We start from the raw sequence: 20,208 nt of genomic DNA on the forward strand, positions 1-20,208 counted from the left end.
TACTTTGCATGAATGTGGCAAATAGACTTTGTGTGTGTAGGGGGGCAAAAATCATTAAAAATTTGAACTTTGTAATTTCTGTCTTTCTAAAAGTATATGAGTTAAAATGGTGATTTTGGGAAACTGATAAAACAAATTTTGTCATGACCACTGACATTCTAGAAGGCAGGGACCAACACCTGAGGTTGTTCCCTGACCTTAACTCATGCACCATGGCACAAGTACCTATATTCATATGAACATGTACATACTTATATATATACCTAACACACATACAGGCTTTTTAAAAATAATTGAAAATTTAAGAGTAACAACTATTAATATATTAAAAACTTATATAACTCAACAATAAACAGTTTGATGAAAAAATGAATAAGGAAATTGAGAAGATTTTTCTCCAGAGAGAATATAAAATGGCTAATAAGCAAAGGAAAAGATATTTGTTTGATATGATTAATAATAAGGGAGACACAAATCCAAACCACAAGGAAGTTGATGGGAAGCCAAGGCAAGAGGATCACTGAGTTTGAGGACAGTTTGAGCTACCAAAGTATTAAAAGGGGCTATATAGTGAGATCTTGTCTCAACCCTCCTCAAAAATAAAACAAGGAGATTCCGTTTCAGACCATTACAATAACTATGTAAAAGAAATGGTAAGGATATGGGGAAATTGGTCCCTGTGGTATATTGTTAGTGTAGATGTAAAATAGTGTAACTTAACCGTTGTGAAGTGGAATGAAGGTACTACAAAAGGAGGGTGGGTAAATAGAGTTACCCCATAACCTGACAATTCTTTATAATATATACCCAAAAAGAATTTAAAACAGATTTGAACATATATTTTTACACTTTTGCTCATCATAGCATTTTTATGCACAATAGCTCAATGGTGGAAGCAAATGTTCACCAACAAATAAGTAGACATAATCCAAATGTGGCATAAACATAGTATTATTCAGTATGATAAGGAAAGAAATTCTATCATGCTACAACTAATCCAGTGGTTTTCAACCTGTGGGTCAAGACCCCTTTGGTAAGCCTCTCTCTCTAAAAATATACATTATGATTCATAACAGTAACAAAATTATAATTATGAAGTAGTAATGAGAATAATTTTATAGTTGGGGAGTCTCCAAGAATTGTGGAACTGCATTAAAGGTCACAGTATTAGGAAGGTTAAGAACCACTGAATTAAGAAATAAGTCACAAGTGGGTAAATATGCCATAAATATAAGAAAACTTAAAGTAGTCAAGCTCAAAATAGTGGAATGAATATTGTCAGAATAAAAGAGGAGAGCCGGGCAGTGGTGACGCATGCCTTTAATCCCAGCACTTGGGAGGCAGAGACAGGTGGATTTCTGAGTTAGAGGCCAGCCTGGTCTACAGAGTGAGTTCCAGGACAGCCAGGGCTATACAGAAAAACTCTGTCTTGAAAAAAACAAAAACAAAGAATAAAAGAGGAGAAATGGGCGGGAGAGATGGCTCGGTGGTTAAGAGCACTGACTGCTCTTCTGAGGCCCTGAGTTCAAATCCCAACAACCACATGGTGGCTCACAACCATCTGTAATGGGCTCCAATGCCCTTTTCTGGTGTGTCTCAAGACAATGACAGTGTACTCACATGCATGAAATAAATAAATCTTTAAAAAAAAAAAAGGAGAAATGGTAAGTTACTGCTTATTAGATATAGAGTTCCTGTTTGGGAAGGCTAAAAAGTTCTTTACATGAGTGGTAGTAATGTGCTGAACTTAATTCTGAAGAAGTATATACACTTTAAAATCATGAATGGTAAACTTTATATAATTTATATTTTATCAAAGTAGAACCAAAAAATGTTTTCTAAAATTGATCTGATCCTGTTCACTGTTCCCATTGTGAAATTCCAATCTTCTTGGCATTTAGAATCAACCTGTTTTTCTGTTTGGCCTTTTTGTGTCTCCGTATGGCTCTTCCAGCTAGCTTAGGTGCCTCTCTAGTCTTATTAATTACAATTGCATTTATATCCCAGGCTTCCAGTACTCTGAGCTATGTGATCTTAGTGATTTAACTTCTAGAGCGTCCTCAGATCCAAATTAGGCGTAGTGTCCGAACTTGTTGCTTATGAGTTGAAATAGCATTGACAATAATGTTTGGTCTTTTTTTTTAAAGATTTATTTACTTATTATATATAAGAACACTGTAGTTGTCTTCAGACACACCAGAAGAGGGCATCAGATCTCATTTCAGATGGTTGTGAGCCACCATGTGGTTGCTGGGATTTGAACTCAGGACCTTTGGAAGAGCAGTCAGTGCTCTTAACCTCTGAGCCATCTCACCAGCCCATGTTTGGTCTTAAATAGTAGATATTTTATAACTATGTCTCCATATAACTTAAGATCTAAAAGTATCCATGTGTGTGGCAGATAACCTACTTAGTTATTACCTTGAAACCTCAAACAGTATTTCTGCTAGTTTTACTTTTCTCCCACATCTGTGCTTCTTCTGTTGACTGTTTGGTAAGTGGCCTCAGTCTACCCTGACTTTTCAAGTCTCCACTGAACTGCTTCTTTTGCTTTCTCAACATTAACTTTTTGTGCATTTTTGGTGCATTGTGGGAGCACAGTAGATTTATGTTGACTCTAAGAATAACTGCATGATTATCATATGGGTTGTATCACAGACTATTAAGTTTCATTTTCTGTTTTGTGGTGGTTTTATATAAAGCCAAATAGCTCAAGCTGAATTCATTCAGGATTTTAGGGAATTGTATTTCTCCCTTTTTTCTTCCAGTGCTGATTGAACTCAGGGCTTCCCAGGTAGTAGACAAATGCTCTGCCTCTCTATATTTCTCTTAATGCTTTTTCTAGATTAGCCTTAGGAATAAGTATATATACTTCTTTCTTAGCATTTTTGTTGCCTTTTTATTATGGAAAATATCAAACATAATAGAAAAAGAAAAAAATATACTACTTTCCTCCTTTATAGCCTTCTTTTCAGCACATATTATTCTGTAGTAAATCCAGACATTTCATCCATATCAGTAATTACAGATTATTATTATCAATAAAGGACAGAGACTTCTATTTTAGATTTATTTTATTTTTTGTGTTTAAGTATTTTGGCTGCATATATGTGTATACCACATGCATGCCTGGTGCCCTCAGAGGTCAGAAGAGGGTGTTAGATCGTCTAGAACTGGATTTAAGGATGGTTGTAACAGTGTATGTGTTGGGAGTATGGGGGGAAACCAGTATCCTCTGCAAGACTAGCAAGTGCTCTTAATATTGAACTGTCTGTCTGTCCAGTACCATGAGCAAGATGGCTTATAGTTCCATTGGTGCTTGAACCCAGGACTTTATACACATAATATAGATACAATAACTGTTACATGATAGGAATATGATTGAGACTTTTAAAAATAACTATGGTACCATTATTAATTTAAGAACACTAATATCATTTGGGAAGGCCCAGATTAGGAACACAAATTGTAACTATTTGATATGGCTCTTAAATCTTTATAGATTTTACATTATTTTCTACTCTTAGGATTTGTGGGGTTTTGGTTGGTTGGTTGAATGGTTTTTTGTGACAGGGTCTCTGATGTGTGGCTCTGGGTGTCCTGGGACTCACAGAGACCCATGTGCCTGTTCTTCTTGAGTGCTGAGATTAAAGATGTGTGCCATTATGCTGCTTCTTTCTTCCTTCCTCCCTCCCTCCTTTCCTTCTTCCCTTTTCCTTTCTTCTTTTTTCTTTTCTTTTCTTTTTTCTTTTTTGGTTTTTGAGACAGGGTTTCTCTGTGTTGCTGACTTGGAACTCACTCTATAGACCAGGCTAACTTTGAACTCAAGAGATCTGCTTACTCTCCTTCCCTCCCAACTGCTAGAATTAAAGGCATAAGCCACCAATGCCCAACCCCAGAATTTATTTCTTAAAGAAGCTGTGTGCTACAGATTTTCTCAAGGTCTAGCTCAGTACTACTTAATGGAACTATAGTAGAAGCTACATATGTAATTATTTAAAAATTTCTAGTAACCACATTTTTTAAAAAAGATTTATTTATTATTATATGTAAGTACATTGTAACTGTCTTCAAACACACCAGAAGAGGACATCAGATCTCATTATGGATGGTAGCCACCATGTGGTTGCTGGGATTTGAACTCAGGACCTTCAGAAGAGCAGTCAGTGCTCTTAACTGCTGAGCCATCTCTCCAACCCTAGAAACCACATTTTTAAAAGTAGGAAGGAAAGAAATAAACTTAAGTTAGTAATATGTCTTATAGGGTATGTATTAACTCATTATATCCAAATATTTTCATGTTCATATATAACTGAACTGGTATTAGATGATTAATGCAACATTAATTCTTTTGTCTATGTATGAGTAATCCAATATGAATCTTATATACATTTTAATTTGGAGTAACCTTTTCAAGTATTAAATAGTCGCATGTGGCTAATGGCTGCCATTTTGAGCTGCACATTTCTAAAATCTGTAGGTTAGATGTCTGCACTGGCATTTAAGACCCCCCCCCCCCAACCATTAGTAATGTCTTTTGATTTTTACTTTTAACAAGTATAATACTGTCTATGGTAACATTTAAACCAATCATATTTGGTAAGTTCAAGTTTAGAGGGCTTTCGTACAAATTGAAGGGTAGGTCCTTTTAAAGGTTAAACACTTTCTGCTAGTTTAGTTTGTAGAGACAATCTCTCTAGCTTATGCTGGCCTAGAATTACTAGCCTTCTACCTCAGCTTCCAATTATAGGTATGTGCCACCATGCCTCTAAAAAAACATTTTTTACATTAATTTATTTATTGGGAGGGAAGGTTACACACATCACAGTTCATGTGGAGGCCAGAAGATAACTCATGGGAGTTGGTTCTCTCCTACTATATCAATCCTGGGGATGGAACTAGGGTGGCTTGGCAGCGTGTGCCTTTATCTGCTACGCCATCTTGCTAGCTCCCATCATGCCTCTTTTAACAAGCTTTACTTTGTATTTCAGTGCTACTCCAGAGGAATATAATACTGTTGTACAGAAACCAAGACAAATTCTCTGCCAGTTCATTGACCGAATACTTACAGATGTAAATGTTGGTAAGAGGAAATTATTTCTTCCATGAACTTCAATGGTTTTCCATGTAACATTGTACTTCCTTTTTTTCCTCTAGACAGTTATAGTCAGTTTTTATTATAGATACTAATTTCAAACAAGTTGTTACTCAGTATTGCTTATTACTTAAAACATAATGTAATTTAGACTTTAAAAATCAAGGGTGTGTTTCTATTAATAACCATATTTTCTACTGGCTTTCTAGAATTCTTTAATGTGTTAGCTATAAAACATTTGACTGAGTCCAATCATATGGGCTTTATCAACAACTTTTACCAGTGGTAAAAACATACAGCAAATGCAAATGCAAAAAAAAAAAAAAAGAGTGAAATTTGGTACCACATTTTCTGATTTCTTATAACCATTTAAATTTTATTCTTTTCAGTCTACAAAGTTATAGGTTGCTAAAATGAGAGCAAAGGACTTGTAAACACTTGTAAGACATGGTTTCCTTTGGTTCTTCCTCTGTTTTGACCACTTGCCTTTTCCCTCAGCCAGTTCCTTATCTAGGAATTCTTTCATAGTATCTTTCCAAAATTGTTTCATTTTATCTTGAATTACCAAGTCACACTACTATTTTTAATTTTTTGACTCCTTTACCACATTATTGTTTTTGTTTTGTTTTATCTTAAGATTCTAGCATGGTGCCTGGCATCTTACAGGCCTATAGTACAAATGTTTGCAAAATGGGTTATATTATAGATGAATATATATAGTTATTAGACATTGAAAATTAGGTGGTAGGTTGGAAAGATGACTCAGACATTAAACTTGCTGTCTTTAAATTCCCGGCACAATCTTAAAAATCAGCTGCAGCAATGCATACCTGTGATTGTGCCAGTTCTCAGCAGATCTGTGGCGCATCCTGGTCAAGTCAGTCTAGCTAAATTGGTGAAGTGTAGGTTCAGTGAGATATCTTGTCTCAAAAAATAAGATAGAGAATGATTAAAGCAGACACCCAACATTGACCTCTGACTGCCATATCCATGTACACACACACACACACACAAACATGTACATAGACATATACCATACACATACAAAAATAATACTAGATAAGATAATAGGACTTCTCCATATATCAGTTTAGCATGAGTACTCTGCTGGACAAAGTTTTGATTACCAAAATATAGTTTCTTAACAAAAGCGCTATAGTTTGTCATGACTTTTTAAAAAGAATCTTTTCTCTCTTAGTTGCTTTAGAACTTGTAAAGAAAACTGACACTCAGCCGACCTCTGTGATGCTACTTGATTTTATCCAGCACATCATGAAGTCTTCTCCGCTTATGTTTGTAAATGTGAATGGAAGCCAGGGCCAAAACGAGGCCAAAGACAGTTGTATTGGTAAGTGCTGTTATTTTATGTTAGTCTTTAACCAGTTTTATTAGATCTCCTTTGCTGCTTTTCTAAATATTACACTTACATAATTACATACTCCCAGAAGTCATATTTGCTTATGACTTTTGGGGAAAAGTGGTAGCAGTTTTGTTTTGTTTTTGAGGCAGGGTCTCTTAATGTACCTCTGGCTGGCATAGAATGCATTTGTAGACCAGGCTAGCCTGGAACTCAGAGATCTGCCTGCCTCCTGAGTGCTGGGATTAAAGACATGTGCCAGCATGCCCAGCTTCAGCTACTTTGTTTTTTTGAAAGTTTTACTAGAACATCATCTCAGATTACTATGAAGGTTTTTAGACATTCTATTCAAAAATACGTATACCAGGTAGTGCACACATTTAATCCCAGTGCTCAGTGGTAGAAGCAGGAAGATCTTTGAATTGGAGGCCATCTTGGTCTTCAGAGCAAGTTCAAATTGGTCAGGTCTACACAGAGGAAAAACTTTCTTTGAAAACCAAAACCAATGGCTCCAGCAGCATATGTATAGCAGAGGATGGCCAAGTTGGTCATCAGTGGGAGGAGAGGACCTTGGCCCTGTGAAGGTTCTATGCCCCAGTGTAGGGGAATGCCAGGGTGGGGTGGTGAACAGGGGGAGGGGGAGGGAACAGGGGTTTGTTTTAGTTTTAGTTTTTTTATTTTATTTTATTTATTTTTTTCTTTTTTTCTTTTTTTTTTTTTTGGAGGGGAACCTGGGAAAGGAAATATTGTAAATAAGGAAAATATCTTAAAAACAAATAAACAAGCAAGCACAACTTACTATATTGCCTCTTAAGAAAAATTTGCTTTCTGTATGTTAAAGCTTTTTTCTAGACTTTTACGGTATTGTTGCTACCCCATTAATCTGCCCCCTCCTCGCTTTCTGATTCTCTCATAAGGGGATGCAGAGCAAACTTTTTCCTATGTAATGAAGTACTTTAAAATTTGTTAATATTATCTGCTTTAATAATACAGCCTTCAAAAAGTGTTTTCTGGGGCCTGGAGAGATGGCTCAGCTAATAAGAGCACTGACTGCTCTTCCAGAGGTCCTGAGTTCAAGTCCTAGCAACCACATGGTGGTTTGCAACCATCTGTAATGAGATTTGATGCTCTCTTCTGGTATGTCTGAAGACAGCTATAATGTACTCATATACATAAATAATTCTTTTTAAAAAAGTTTTCTGACTCATCCTGGCTACCTAGGACTAGTTTTTTTGCTGCTGACTTATATGTTCTTATTATTGATGTTTTTTATTTCTCCTGTCATAAGTTCTCAAATTATACTATAATCACATTTTCAGTCTTTGTTATATTTTCTAAAGTATGGACTACAACCCACAGTGGGTTATGAAGTAACTTTAAAGCTAGTAACATTTAAAATAAAATGATCTGGGCATGGTGTCACACACCTTTAGTCCCGGCACTTGGGAGGCAGAGACAGGCATATCTCTGTGAGTTCAAGGCAAGCCCAGTATACATGATGAGTTCCAGGATAGCCAGAGCTATATAGAGAGACTCTGTCTTGAATGAATGAATAAATGAATGAATGAATGACATGTCTATATGGATAGGGGATTGCATTTAGTACCTTACATGTAGTAGATAAGTAATCTTAACACTAAACCACACCTCCAGCTCTGCATTCAGTAATTTTTCATTGAAGGAACCTGACCGTTGTGGCTTGCACATCTAATAATCCCTAGCACTTGAGAAATGAGAATAGTAGGATCATTAAGAGTTTAAAGTCATCCTTGGCCACATAGCAATTTCAAGACCAGCCTGGGCTATGTGAGATATTGCGTCAAAAACAGAAAAATATGATTTTTGTTGAAGGGGTAATAGTAACTACTGTTTGTTGAATATTATGTTTTGGGAACTATGCTGATTATCTTACATATATGTAAGATAACATACTTACTTGACCATTACAATAGCCAGTAATATAGATATTATTATGTAACTTCAGAGATGTGAAGTTGACATAATTAGTAGATAGTAAGCTAAAACTATTTTTAACTCCAAAATTGATATTCTGAAGTACAGCCTTTCTGTCATGTCAGAAATGTAGACTGTCCTCTTAGTGAAATTTTTACTTTAAAAATCACCAAGCATTTAGCAAATTCACACTTATTTATTTAATATATTTTCTGTTTGTTTCAAAGAATTCAGTCATTGGATCATTACAAGACTTTTACGGATTGCAGCAACTCCATCCTGCCACATGCTACACAAGAAAATATGTGAAGTTATCTGCTCGTTATTATTTCTTTTTAAAAGCAAGAATCCTGCTATTTTTGGGGTACTCACAAGAGAATTACTTTATCTTTTTGAAGACTTAATTTACCTCCACAAAAGAAATGCAGTGGGTGATGTTATGGAATGGCCAGTGGTTGTTAGTCGATTTTTAAGCCGATTGGATGAACATATGGGATGTTTACAGCCGGCTCCTTTGCAGTTCATGAACATGCAAAATGTAGAATTTATTGAAGTCACTTTATTAATGGTTCTTATTCATATTGTTCCAATTGTGTTTTTTAGACGACAGGAATTGTTACTGTGGCAGATCGGCTGTGCTCTGCTAGAGCATGGTAGCCCCAAAATCAGATCATTAGCAATTAGCCTTTTAACTGAACTCTTTGAGCTTGGAGGATTACCAGCACAGCCAGCCAGCACTTTTTTCAGCTTATTTTTGGAGTTGCTACAACACCTTGTAGGAATGGATGCTGACCAATTGAAATTGTATGAAGAGCCATTGTCAAAGCTGGTGAAAACACTCTTCCCCTTTGAAGCAGAGGCTTATAGAAATATTGAACCTGTCTACCTAAACGTGCTGCTGGAAAAACTCTGTGTCATGTTTGAAGATCGCGTGCTTATGCGGCTCAAGTCTGATTTGCTGAAAGCAGCTTTGTGTCATTTACTGCAGTATTTCCTTACATTTGTGCCAGCTGGGTATGAATCGGCTTTACAGGTCAGGAAGGTTTATGTGACAAATATTTGTAGAGCTCTCGTAGATGTTCTTGGAGTTCAGAAGCATGTTGGGGTAAGTAATTATTAAGATTACACATTAAGTGTTTTGTTCATTTAAGTGTGTGCATATGTATAGGATGTATTAACAAGAAGAGAGAACATCTCACAATAATGGCATGTCAAGGGCATGATAATTTTCACAGTTTAGTTTTGTTTTCAGAATTTTTACTTCCAGTCCAGAAAAATTTGTTCATTAAGTAGTGAACTGCCTAGTAAAGTAGAATAGATTGTTTTAAAATAGAATTTATAAAATATGTGTTTATAGCAGCATTAATTGAAAGGAGACTAGTTATCTTAAGTGGAAAAACTTAATCACTTTTATCTGTGAATTTCACTTTAGAATATTCATGCTATTAGTTTATACCATTTTTCCTGTTTGGACTATGGGGAAAGACAGGCAATAAAACACTCAGATGTGTAGCAACTTGATTCAGTATTTTAAACATTAAACTTTTTAGCTTATTTTAGTCTATAAATCCTGTTGGATTTGTGGTATGAAATAATTAATGATTCCCTTATAAAGATATCTGCGGGGGCTGGTGAGATGGCTCAGCGGGTAAGAGCACCGATTGCTCTTCCAAAGATCCTGAGTTAAAATTCCAGCAACCACATGGTGGCTCACAACCACCCATAATGAGATCTGATACCCTCTTCTGGTGTGTCTGAAGACAGCTACAATGTACTTATAATAAATAAATATTAAATAAATCTTTTTTAAAAAAGAAAGATTTCTGCATAGCACTTTGAGAAGGGGAGGGTTTATAGTATGTGTTTGTTGTAAACCTTTTTAAAGCTACAGAACCGTCCTTACTAGAGTGTAAAATAAAATTGATTGATGTGGGTATTTGGTTTGTTTTAAAAGACTCATGTAACACCTCATGCATTTTCTGTTTGTAATAATGTAAACAGCTCCTGAGAGGTGGTATTTGAAATTATTTTTGTCTTCTCAGTATTTGTTGGGACCATTTTATGCAGCCTTGAAAATGGAAAGTATGGAAATTATTGAGAGAATTCAATGCCAAACTCAACAGGAGAATCTCCGTGATAATAATGATGGGGTATCACCAAAGAGGCGTAGACTCAGCTCCTCTCTCAGCTCTTACAAAAGGCCATCCAGACAGTCTGCAGAGTATGAACCTCATCCGATTTTATTATAGACAGTTCATAAAATTTAATCTTAAAAAATAAAGTTTCATTCACTATTCACATTTAAGAAAAAATCTTTCACTAGTCATTATGATGTACTCTTGTATGACACTATAGATGTAGATGTAGTGGCTTTGAATATTTTTGCATGCCTATTTAATTTGGGTTTTTAATATTTGGAAAGTATCAGCCTATGTGTCTATTACAAGTTCAAATCTTAATATACTATTTTTTGTATGTAGCCAAGGAATTACCATAGTTCAGCCAAACTGAACATTGTTTTTAAATCTATCCTAATGTAGATAAAAAGTTGATAATACATTGCAATTTTTGTTTTATTTTTCTATTATAATTACTGGTGTGTATCTATATGTCTATATTGTCTACATGTGTATATGTATCACAACAAATGTGTAGAGATCAGTGGCAATGGGTTCTTTCTTTTCATATCAGTCCCCAGTGATCAAACTCTGGTTCTCAGGCTTTGCAGCAAATGCCTTTATTTGCTGAGCTGTCTTGCTGACTTTTTTGTTTTAAATACTGACATTTACTTAAAATTTTGTGTTGGCGGGCTGGTGAGATGGCTCAACGGGTAAGAGCACTGACTGCTCTTCTGAAGGTCATGAGTTCAAATCCCAGCAACCACATAGTGGCTCACAACCACCCATAATGAGATCTAATGCCCTATTCTGGTGTGTCTGAAGACAGCTACAGTGTACTTATAATAAATAAATAAATATTAATCATAAAAAAATTTTGTGTTGGGCTTTAAGCCTGGGGCCTATGTATATTAAATAAACACTATTCCTGTTTGAAACACATTTGTATTATATATTAATACCGTCTATTGTGATTATACTTATTTATAGAATTAATCATGTGGATATGGACAAAAAGAGCATATTATGGAATGTTCTGAAACAGAAAGCTGAATCCCTTCAGATTTCCCTTGAATGTGGTACTCTCAAGAATTCTGTTGCTGAGGCATTAGAAGGAATTACTATTGTATTACAGCTGACTGCTCTCTGCACTGTTCACTGTTCTCATCACGACATGGATGGGTAAAAAAAATTCAAGGATTTAAATTTTTTTTATTATGTGTGTATGATGTTTATGGGTGTATGTTGCAGGATATTTGATCACACTGTGAACCCAAGACTGTTGTTATTCACTGAGAAAATGCTGTTTCTAGTTGTGGTGTGGTTCATCCCTTAACATAAACCTTTAATCCCTCTGGCTGGAATATAGTCAGGCTCTTAGTATACACCTTTAATCCCAAACAGTGAAAGTAAAGCTAGTTTGTAGAAGGAAGCACCCATGTTTGAATGATGTCTAATTGAGTGGCAGCAAAGTGACAAATCTGAGAAAGATTTGACAGAATAGAATATGCCCAACTCTCACAAGAGAGATGGGAAAGCTACTTAAGAAAGCAGTATAGAGTGGCAGGGGAGAGAGTGAGGAGGCAGATTGCAGAGAGAACAAGATAGACGGAACAGGTGATGACAGAACAAGCCAGTGTATAAAAGGGAGCCAGAAGATTAGAATAGATTGCCAAAGTTAATATGAGGCCAAGCAGAGCATTTCAGTAAGAAACTGAGAGAAGCCATATTGAATCAGTGAGCTTGGAGAGGAGTTTGAGTCAGGACAGCTGAGTTGAATCAGCCAGCCAGGGTTCAGAAAGAAAAAGAAAAGGTGAGCTTATTCAGCAGTCTCAGAGGCTGAAAACATACTAGACCTTGGTAAGATTGTACAGAGGCTACAAGTTTCCAGGACTAGGTGTAGGTTAGCAGACGGAGGTAGTAAGCCTTAGAGACAACAAATACTACAGAAGAATAAAAGATACTTTTAGTTCATGCATACCATGGAATGCATGAAGAGCTCAGAGGACAACTTTGTGGAGGCAGTTCTCTCCTTCTGCTTTTACATGGGTTCCAGAGATGAAAGTGAAGTCATCAGGCTTTCATGACAAGTATTTTACCCACTGAATCACCTCATTGGCCCATCCCCTCTTTGTATTTACCATTACTCACTTGATTTCTGTGACCTTAGGAAACAAACTTTGTAGTGAAGTAGGTAAGACATTTTCTATTGTATACCCGCTAAAGAGTAGGTGCTGTGCTAAATGTTGTTTCTGTCTTAATCTTTGTCAGTCCTAGAGGTAAATTCTGTTGGACCTCATTTACCAGTTAGATGTTAAGGTATAGGAAAGGGAGATTCTTTTTTTCTCTTAAGCCTAAATAACTTTTCCCAAGGACACATGATATGAAGATAGCAGGACATACTTATGTGCAATTCAGAAACCCATGGTTCTCTTGGCTATATTTCTTAAAATAGAGCAGAAATTTAGAATTCAGAAGAGGTAGATTTCCTGTTCAGTACTTTTAATATAAATTTTCTATCAAAAGAAACAAATGAAGACTTAGTTTTACTGCCATAATTTAGGACAGCTTGTGATGATTCTGTACTTCCTAACCAATTCATATCAACTAACCAGTACAGACTTATAAAAGAAGAAATTTTAGGAAATTTTATTAATTTAGGTGCCACTAAATTTAGAATTTGAGATAAATTCACAGATAAAAATCTCAATGATTAAGTTTTCTCCAAGTAAGATAACTAGTCCCCTTTCAATTAATGCTGCCAAAACCACATATAAATTCTGCTTTAAAACAATCTATTCTTCTTCACTAGGCAGTTCACTACTTAATGAACAAATTTTTCTGGACTGGAAGTAAAAAGTCTGAAAATGAAACTAAACTATGAAAATTATCATGCCCTTGACATGCTATTATTGTGAGATGTTCTCTTTTCTTGTTAGGATAGATTAACAAGGAATAGATTATTAGGTGCTTGAACTTTTATGAAGAGTGTTTGCCACATCAGTTAATAATTACACAGGCATGTCTTCTATTATTATTTAAGCCTAGTAATTAAACATTTAAGGATCCTAGATCAATTCCCCACATAACAAGAGTGATTTAAGAGGCTGAGACAGGAGAATTGCCTCTAGATCAACTGCGTAGGCTACAAATTAGACTCAGTTTGTCTGCCTTCCCTCCATCCCCTCCTGCCCTTAAATATACACATATACCACACACTACAATAGAAAAAAGCAGTGACTTAAATCAACATAAAGACAATACACTTAGGCATAGGTTGTTTTGCATATTGACTTTAAATTGGCTTAAGGTTATAGGTTTGTTCTGTACTTAATTTTCCTTTGGCTTTATTAAAATGTTAGACTATAACAGAATTCTTAACTCTTATGTCTTTTTTTAAAAATGTACTCATTGCAGCCATAATGTCAAGGATTGTCAACACAAATATAAGAAGAAACCTCCAGTAGTAATAACTTGGATGTCTTTGGATTTTTATACAAAAGTCCTTAAAAGCTGTAGGAGTTTGTTAGAATCTGTTCAGAAACTTGAACTGGAATTAGTCATTGATAGCGTGGTGAGAATTTATGATGCTCTGATGTATATGCAAGGTAAGTACAAATAAGTCAGAGACATTAGTCATTGTAGATGGAGGCTTTCTGTTTCTGCTTAAAGTTTAAATGCAGAAGTATTTTCAATACTCAGAATATTTTCAAATTTTCTGTTAATTAAGCCTTCTGGTAGTTTCTGAGTTTCACATTTATTTGTGTAATATTTTGATTTAGTCAGTAGACATTCATTGAGACATTTAAATGCTTTGGTTGGAGAATCTAATGAACACTATGACCCATATAGGCAGTATATAGATGCATATGTTTTTAAGCCACATCTGATTTCATTGGCCTCACAGACTTCAGCATGGGCCTGGAAGTATAGCTCAGTGGTAGAATACATGTTAAACATATACAAGGCTGTGAGTTTGCCACAGACCACGCCCAGTTAAAACAGAAGATTGTTTCTTGCCCTTTGTTTTAAGAATCCTTGTTGGAGAGATGGCTCAGTGGTTAAGAGCACTGACTGCTTTTCCAGAGGTCCTGAGTTCAATTCCCAGCAACCACATGGTGGCTCACAACCATCTGTAATGGGATCTGATGCCCTCTTCTGGTGTGTTTGAAGACAGTGACAGTGTATTCACATATATAAAATAAATACATCTTTAAGGCGGGCGGTGGTGACGCACGCCTTTAATCCCAGTACTTGTGAGGCAGAGACAGGTGAATTTCTGAGTTCGAGGCCAGCCTGGTCTACAGAGTGAGTTCCAGGACAGCCAGGGCTATACAGAGAAACCCTGTCTCGAAAAACAAAAAAAAAAAAATCCTTGCTAATTGAATATTGTTTGTAATTTCACATGCTTTAGGTGTCTACATTCTTATTGGCAACATAAAATGATGAATATAATGAAGGAATAAGTTAATTTATGTCCCTTTTGTCTGTCTCTGTAGTAAAAAGTTCATTTGAGGATCATGTTCTGGAAGAATTATGTGGAATGCTCTCACTTCCATGGATTTATTCCTATTCTGATGATAACTCTTTAACGATGACCACATTTGCTACTGACCTTCTGCCATTAAGCCAGAGGGTTTGGGATAGTTACTGTAAGTAGTCACAAAATTGTCTGACGTATGTAGCTTATTTTGTTGTGTTTAATTGATCTCTGTATAGAATTTATAATACTTTATCACACATTTTTCAATAGTTAAAAGGAAAATAATTAGAAGAGTGCAGAAAGGAGTTTGGTATATTAGCAGTATACTTGCCTTCTACCTCAAAATAACAAGCAAACATTTTTAAAGAAATCTTGTTTCATAAAGTTAATTCTGTTTAGCTCCACAGGTGCAGTCACAGTGTGTGTTCCTTCTGACGCTGTTTCCAAGAAGAATATTCCTTGAGTGGAGAACAGCAGTTTACAATTGGGCCCTGAAGAGCTCCCATGAAGGAATCCGGGCTAGTTGTGTTAAAGGATTTTTTATCTTATTGCATCAGCAGAATTCTTGTAACCAAATTCCCAAGATGCTTGTGTATGTATTAAGACTTTGATTTGAGTATATTCTTTGATTTGATAAATCATTAATCTGAGTGTCCAAGTTATTATTGCAGAATGTATACAGCAAATATTGCTTGTAGCTTGAAAATTATATTTCTCTATTCTAAATTTTATTTTCCCCTTTGTCTCAAATTGAGAAAGTCTAATCCAAAATATTTACTGGGAAGATTTAGTACTTTTTGTTTTTCTTTTTTTTTCTCCAGAGATAGAGTCAAAGATGATTCTGATGTGGTCAAGAAAGAATTTGCTTCTGTCCTTGGTCAACTTGTCTGTACTCTTCATGGCATATTTTATTTGACAAGTTCCTCAGTAGAGCCTTTCTTTGAACATGTGGACTTGTTCTGTAAGAACCTGAAAGCCACTTCTCAGCATGAATGTTCATCTTTTCAAGTAAAAGCTTCCATTTGCAAGCCATTCCTTTTCCTGCTGACCAAAAATACACCTAGTCCAGTAAAACTTGGTGAGTGATTACTTGGGAATTAAAAAACACTTTCTAGTGATACTGGAGTATGAGTTTGTTGGAGGGTTGAGATCTACACATACACCAGGAATACCCATGTGTTTAGATAGTAACTTGCAGTTTATTCACAACCTTTCAAGATAGTTGATAAGTCGTTCTATGAACCAAGTTTTATAAAATCAGTTGAGAGGTTTTTGAATTAAAGTTTATTTTTGAGTCTTATTAGACTATTGGTTATAATCTACAAAATCTAAAGATGATCTTTTGATAACTTAGGTCCTGGAATTTATTTTAAATTAAATCACTTATAACTTTTAATAAGTATAAAGTAATTTAAATTGGTAAGCGTGCCAGCTGTCATGGCACATGCCCTTTTGATTCCAGCATTCAGGAAACAGAGGCAGGTGGAGCTCTGTGTTCTAAGCCAACTAGTTGGTCTACCAACGGAATCCCAGGCAGCCAGCCGGGTTACAGTGAGACCTGCCTCACAATAAACAACCAACCACAAAACCAAACAAACAAATTAATAAGTCCTACTTTAATCTCCTTAAATTATATGTGCCACCTATATCTAAGTATTGATATGTAAGGCAACATGGAGTTGTTTCCTGTATTTTATTTGCTGACAGTGTTTTTAAGTACAACTTTGTTATATGATATGTCAAATTAGAAAATACTATCTCACTTTAGCTTTCATAGAGAATCTACATCATCTTTGTAAGCATCTTGATTTTCAAGAAGATGAAACAGAGGTAAAAGCAGTTCTTGGAACTTTATTAAATTTGATGGAAGATCCAGACAAGGATGTTAGAATTGCTTTTAGTGGAAATATCAAGCATATATTGGAATCCTTGAACTCTGAAGATGGATTCATAAAAGAGGTTAGAAATCTTAAATTAAAACATACAGATTTTTATAAACCTAGGTCTAGAACTATTCTGACCAGTGAACTTTGCTTTCCTAGCTTTTTGTCTTAAGAATGAAGGAAGCATATACACATGCCCAAATATCAAGGAATAACGAGCTAAAGGATACTTTGATTCTTACAACAGGGGATATTGGAAGGTATGTTTGACAATATTTGAATGGAAACTTATTTTTGTCACTGTCTTATTTGCCTGGTATTAGAGATGTGAGGCTGAAGATGGAGTCCAGTGGCAGAATACATGCCTACTGTCCACTGGGAAAAAAAAAAAAGAGAAGAATAAATTGTGATAAAAGATATATATTACGGAAAAATCTGATTTCCACATATTTAATTGTATGTCTGCATTAGTTTCTGAGACACTGACTTTCCCATGTTTTTATTTTCAGGGCAGCAAAAGGAGATTTGATACCTTTTGCACTCTTGCATTTACTGCATTGCTTGTTGTCTAAGTCTGCATCCGTCTCTGGAGCAGCATACACAGAGATTCGCGCACTAGTTGCTGCTAAAAGTGTTAAACTGCAGAATTTTTTCAGTCAATATAAGAAACCGATCTGTCAGGTAAGAGCTAGCTTTCAGCCTTTCAATAGACAATAGCAACATTTTACAGGAGTTAGAAAAAAAGAAGTTGAAGCCAGCAAAGTAGTGTGTGTGTTAATAGTCTCTGTTACTCTACTTGGAAGGCTGAGGTAGTGTATGATCACTTGAGTCCGGAACTTTGAGACCAGACCGAGCTTAAGGAAAACAATATATGCATGTCTTCTTATTTTGCTTGTTTTAAAAGATTACTTTCTAAATTATATTTATTTAGAACTGAATTTTTGCCATTTATATTTAAGAATTATGGTCTGAAGATATGGGTTGTAAATAAAAAGGAATATCATCTTTTAATAATGTGTTAAATTGTTGGGCAGTGGTAGCGCACGCCTTTAATCCTAGTACTTGGGAGGCAGAGGCAGGCGGATTTCTGAGTTCGAGGCCAGCCTGGTCTATAGAGTGAGTTCCAGGTCAGCCAGGGATATACAGAGAAACCCAGTCTCGGAAAAAAAAAAAACCAGGAAAAAACACAAAAAAATCAAAAAACAAGTACTGTGTTAAATTATTATATTCTTGTTAAGTTTAGGGAGTCATTTTTTAGCCTTTTTAGTGATGATATTGTAAATAGGACACTTTGTTTTCAGAAGCACATCATTAATGTCTGAAAAGTTAGGCCATATTAAAGTATTGTCCTTACCCTGATTTGTGATATAATCCTTAGCATGATATTAAAGTTTCTTAACTAAGATTGGTTGCTTTTCTGTAAAATGGAGATTATGGCATAATCTATCTCATTAAAGTGAATTGAATGAGTCCAACTATGGCAGTATAGAACTTAAAACTATTCTTTATGCTAGCTTAAAAAGTATTTATTGTTGGGCAGGGAGGGGGGTTAGTTAGAATTCCTTCCTTCTTTGAAAACTAAGGAAATCTTTTGCTTTAGTTTTTGGTAGAATCTCTGCACTCCAGTCAGATGACAGCACTCCCAAGTACTCCTTGCCAATCTGCTGAGATTCGAAAACAAGATGTTGCTCATCACAGAGAGATGGCTTTAAATACCTTATCAGAAATTGCCAATGTTTTTGACTTTCCTGATCTTAATCGTTTCCTGACAGTAAGTTGCTGTGTGTGTGTGGTTGACTTATTTGAAGCTTTCATTTCAACATTTCATTTGTTTCATTCTATTCACTTATCTTTAAAGAAAACCTTACAAGTGCTGTCTTAGGTAGTGTTTTACTGCTTTGAACAGACACCATGACAAAGGCAACTCTTACAAGAACAATATTTAATTGGGGCTTGCGTACAGGTTCAGAGGTTCAGTCTATTATCAAGACAGAAACATGGCAACATCCAGGCACGCATGGTACAGGAGGAACTAAGAGTTCTACATCTTCATCTGAAGGCTGCTAGCAGAATACTGGTTTACAGGCATCTAGAATGAGGGTTTTATAGCCCACACCCACAGTGACATACCTACTCCAATAGTGCCACTCCCAGAGCCAAGCATATACAAACCATCACAAGTATATTTAGGACCATATGAACCCTAAATTTTTAAAATTACATGCTTTGGGGCTCGAGAGATGGCTCAGTAGTTAAGAGCACTGACTGCTTTTTGGAAGGTCCTGAGTTCAAATTCCAGCAACCATATGGTGACTCACAACCATCCATAATGAGATCTGACACCCTCTTCTGGTGGACCGGTTATTGGTAGGCCATTCCCTCAGGCTCTGCTCTATCCCCTATGCCTATATTTCTTGTAGACATGATTAATTTGGGGTTGAAAGTTTTATTGGTGGGTTGGTATTTTTATCACTCTACTGGGGTTCTTGCCTGTTTTCTGTTATTATGAAGCATCAATTCTATGATCTAAAAATTATTTAAGTTTGCATTTATGGCTGTTCTCTGCATGTTTATTCAAGCCCTGAATCATAGAAATGTCATCAGTCTATTATAGGCAAGTGAGTAAATGACAAAAGCTGAATACAAGTACAACTCCATACCTAACTTCCTGTAGCATTAAAAGATATTTCTTGTGGATGACTTATTTGAACAGTTTATCATGCAGACAAGTGTACTTTTTTTGATTATTATTGTGATTTTTTTCCCCCCAGAGGACATTACAAGTTTTACTTCCTGATCTTGCTGCCAAAGCAAGTCCTGCAGCATCGGCTCTCATTCGAACTTTAGGGAAACAATTAAATGTCAATCGTCGAGAGATTTTAATAAATAACTTCAAGTACATTTTTTCTCATTTGGTTTGTTCTTGTTCCAAAGATGAATTAGAACGTGCCCTTCATTATCTGAAGGTATTTGAATATTTGTATGTATTTTATTCTTTTATTTAAGTTAATAGTATTGGAAAGACTATTGTAACATTGTAATATAGGAAGGGCAGTGAGTAATTTATAGATTATACTATAAGACTATGTATAAATATTATTGTGTTAAATAATCACTGTCGGGCTGGTGAGATGGCTCAGCTGTTAAGAATATTGGTTGCTCTTCCAGAGGTTCTGAGTAACCACATGGTGGCTCAAGACCATCTGTAATCTGATGCCCACTTCTGGTATGTAGGTGTACATGTAGAACACACCTACATTTAAAAAATAACCATTATCTTGGGAGGATTCTAAATACAATTGGGTTGGGTTTTTTTTTTT

At 35.6% G+C, this 20,208-nt stretch overlaps 1 protein-coding gene across 1 annotated transcript in view; it reads left to right on the forward strand.

Moving 5' to 3' along the window:
* Atr (ATR serine/threonine kinase) overlaps positions 1–20,208 on the forward strand; it is a 98,634-nt gene that overhangs the window by 1,421 nt on the left and 77,005 nt on the right. The window contains exons 2-15 of the mRNA XM_031344052.1: positions 4,992–5,083; positions 6,294–6,443; positions 8,633–9,510; positions 10,448–10,626; positions 11,513–11,704; positions 13,940–14,130; positions 15,022–15,174; positions 15,405–15,597; positions 15,827–16,083; positions 16,774–16,964; positions 17,048–17,148; positions 17,398–17,569; positions 18,489–18,659; positions 19,660–19,854. Of these exons, the coding sequence (XP_031199912.1) occupies positions 4,992–5,083; positions 6,294–6,443; positions 8,633–9,510; positions 10,448–10,626; positions 11,513–11,704; positions 13,940–14,130; positions 15,022–15,174; positions 15,405–15,597; positions 15,827–16,083; positions 16,774–16,964; positions 17,048–17,148; positions 17,398–17,569; positions 18,489–18,659; positions 19,660–19,854 (3,115 nt within the window). The remainder of the gene's footprint in view (positions 1–4,991; positions 5,084–6,293; positions 6,444–8,632; positions 9,511–10,447; positions 10,627–11,512; positions 11,705–13,939; positions 14,131–15,021; positions 15,175–15,404; positions 15,598–15,826; positions 16,084–16,773; positions 16,965–17,047; positions 17,149–17,397; positions 17,570–18,488; positions 18,660–19,659; positions 19,855–20,208) is intronic.

This window comes from Mastomys coucha, unplaced genomic scaffold, assembly GCF_008632895.1.
Source record: "Mastomys coucha isolate ucsf_1 unplaced genomic scaffold, UCSF_Mcou_1 pScaffold23, whole genome shotgun sequence".
NCBI classification, from domain to species: domain Eukaryota; kingdom Metazoa; phylum Chordata; class Mammalia; order Rodentia; family Muridae; genus Mastomys; species Mastomys coucha.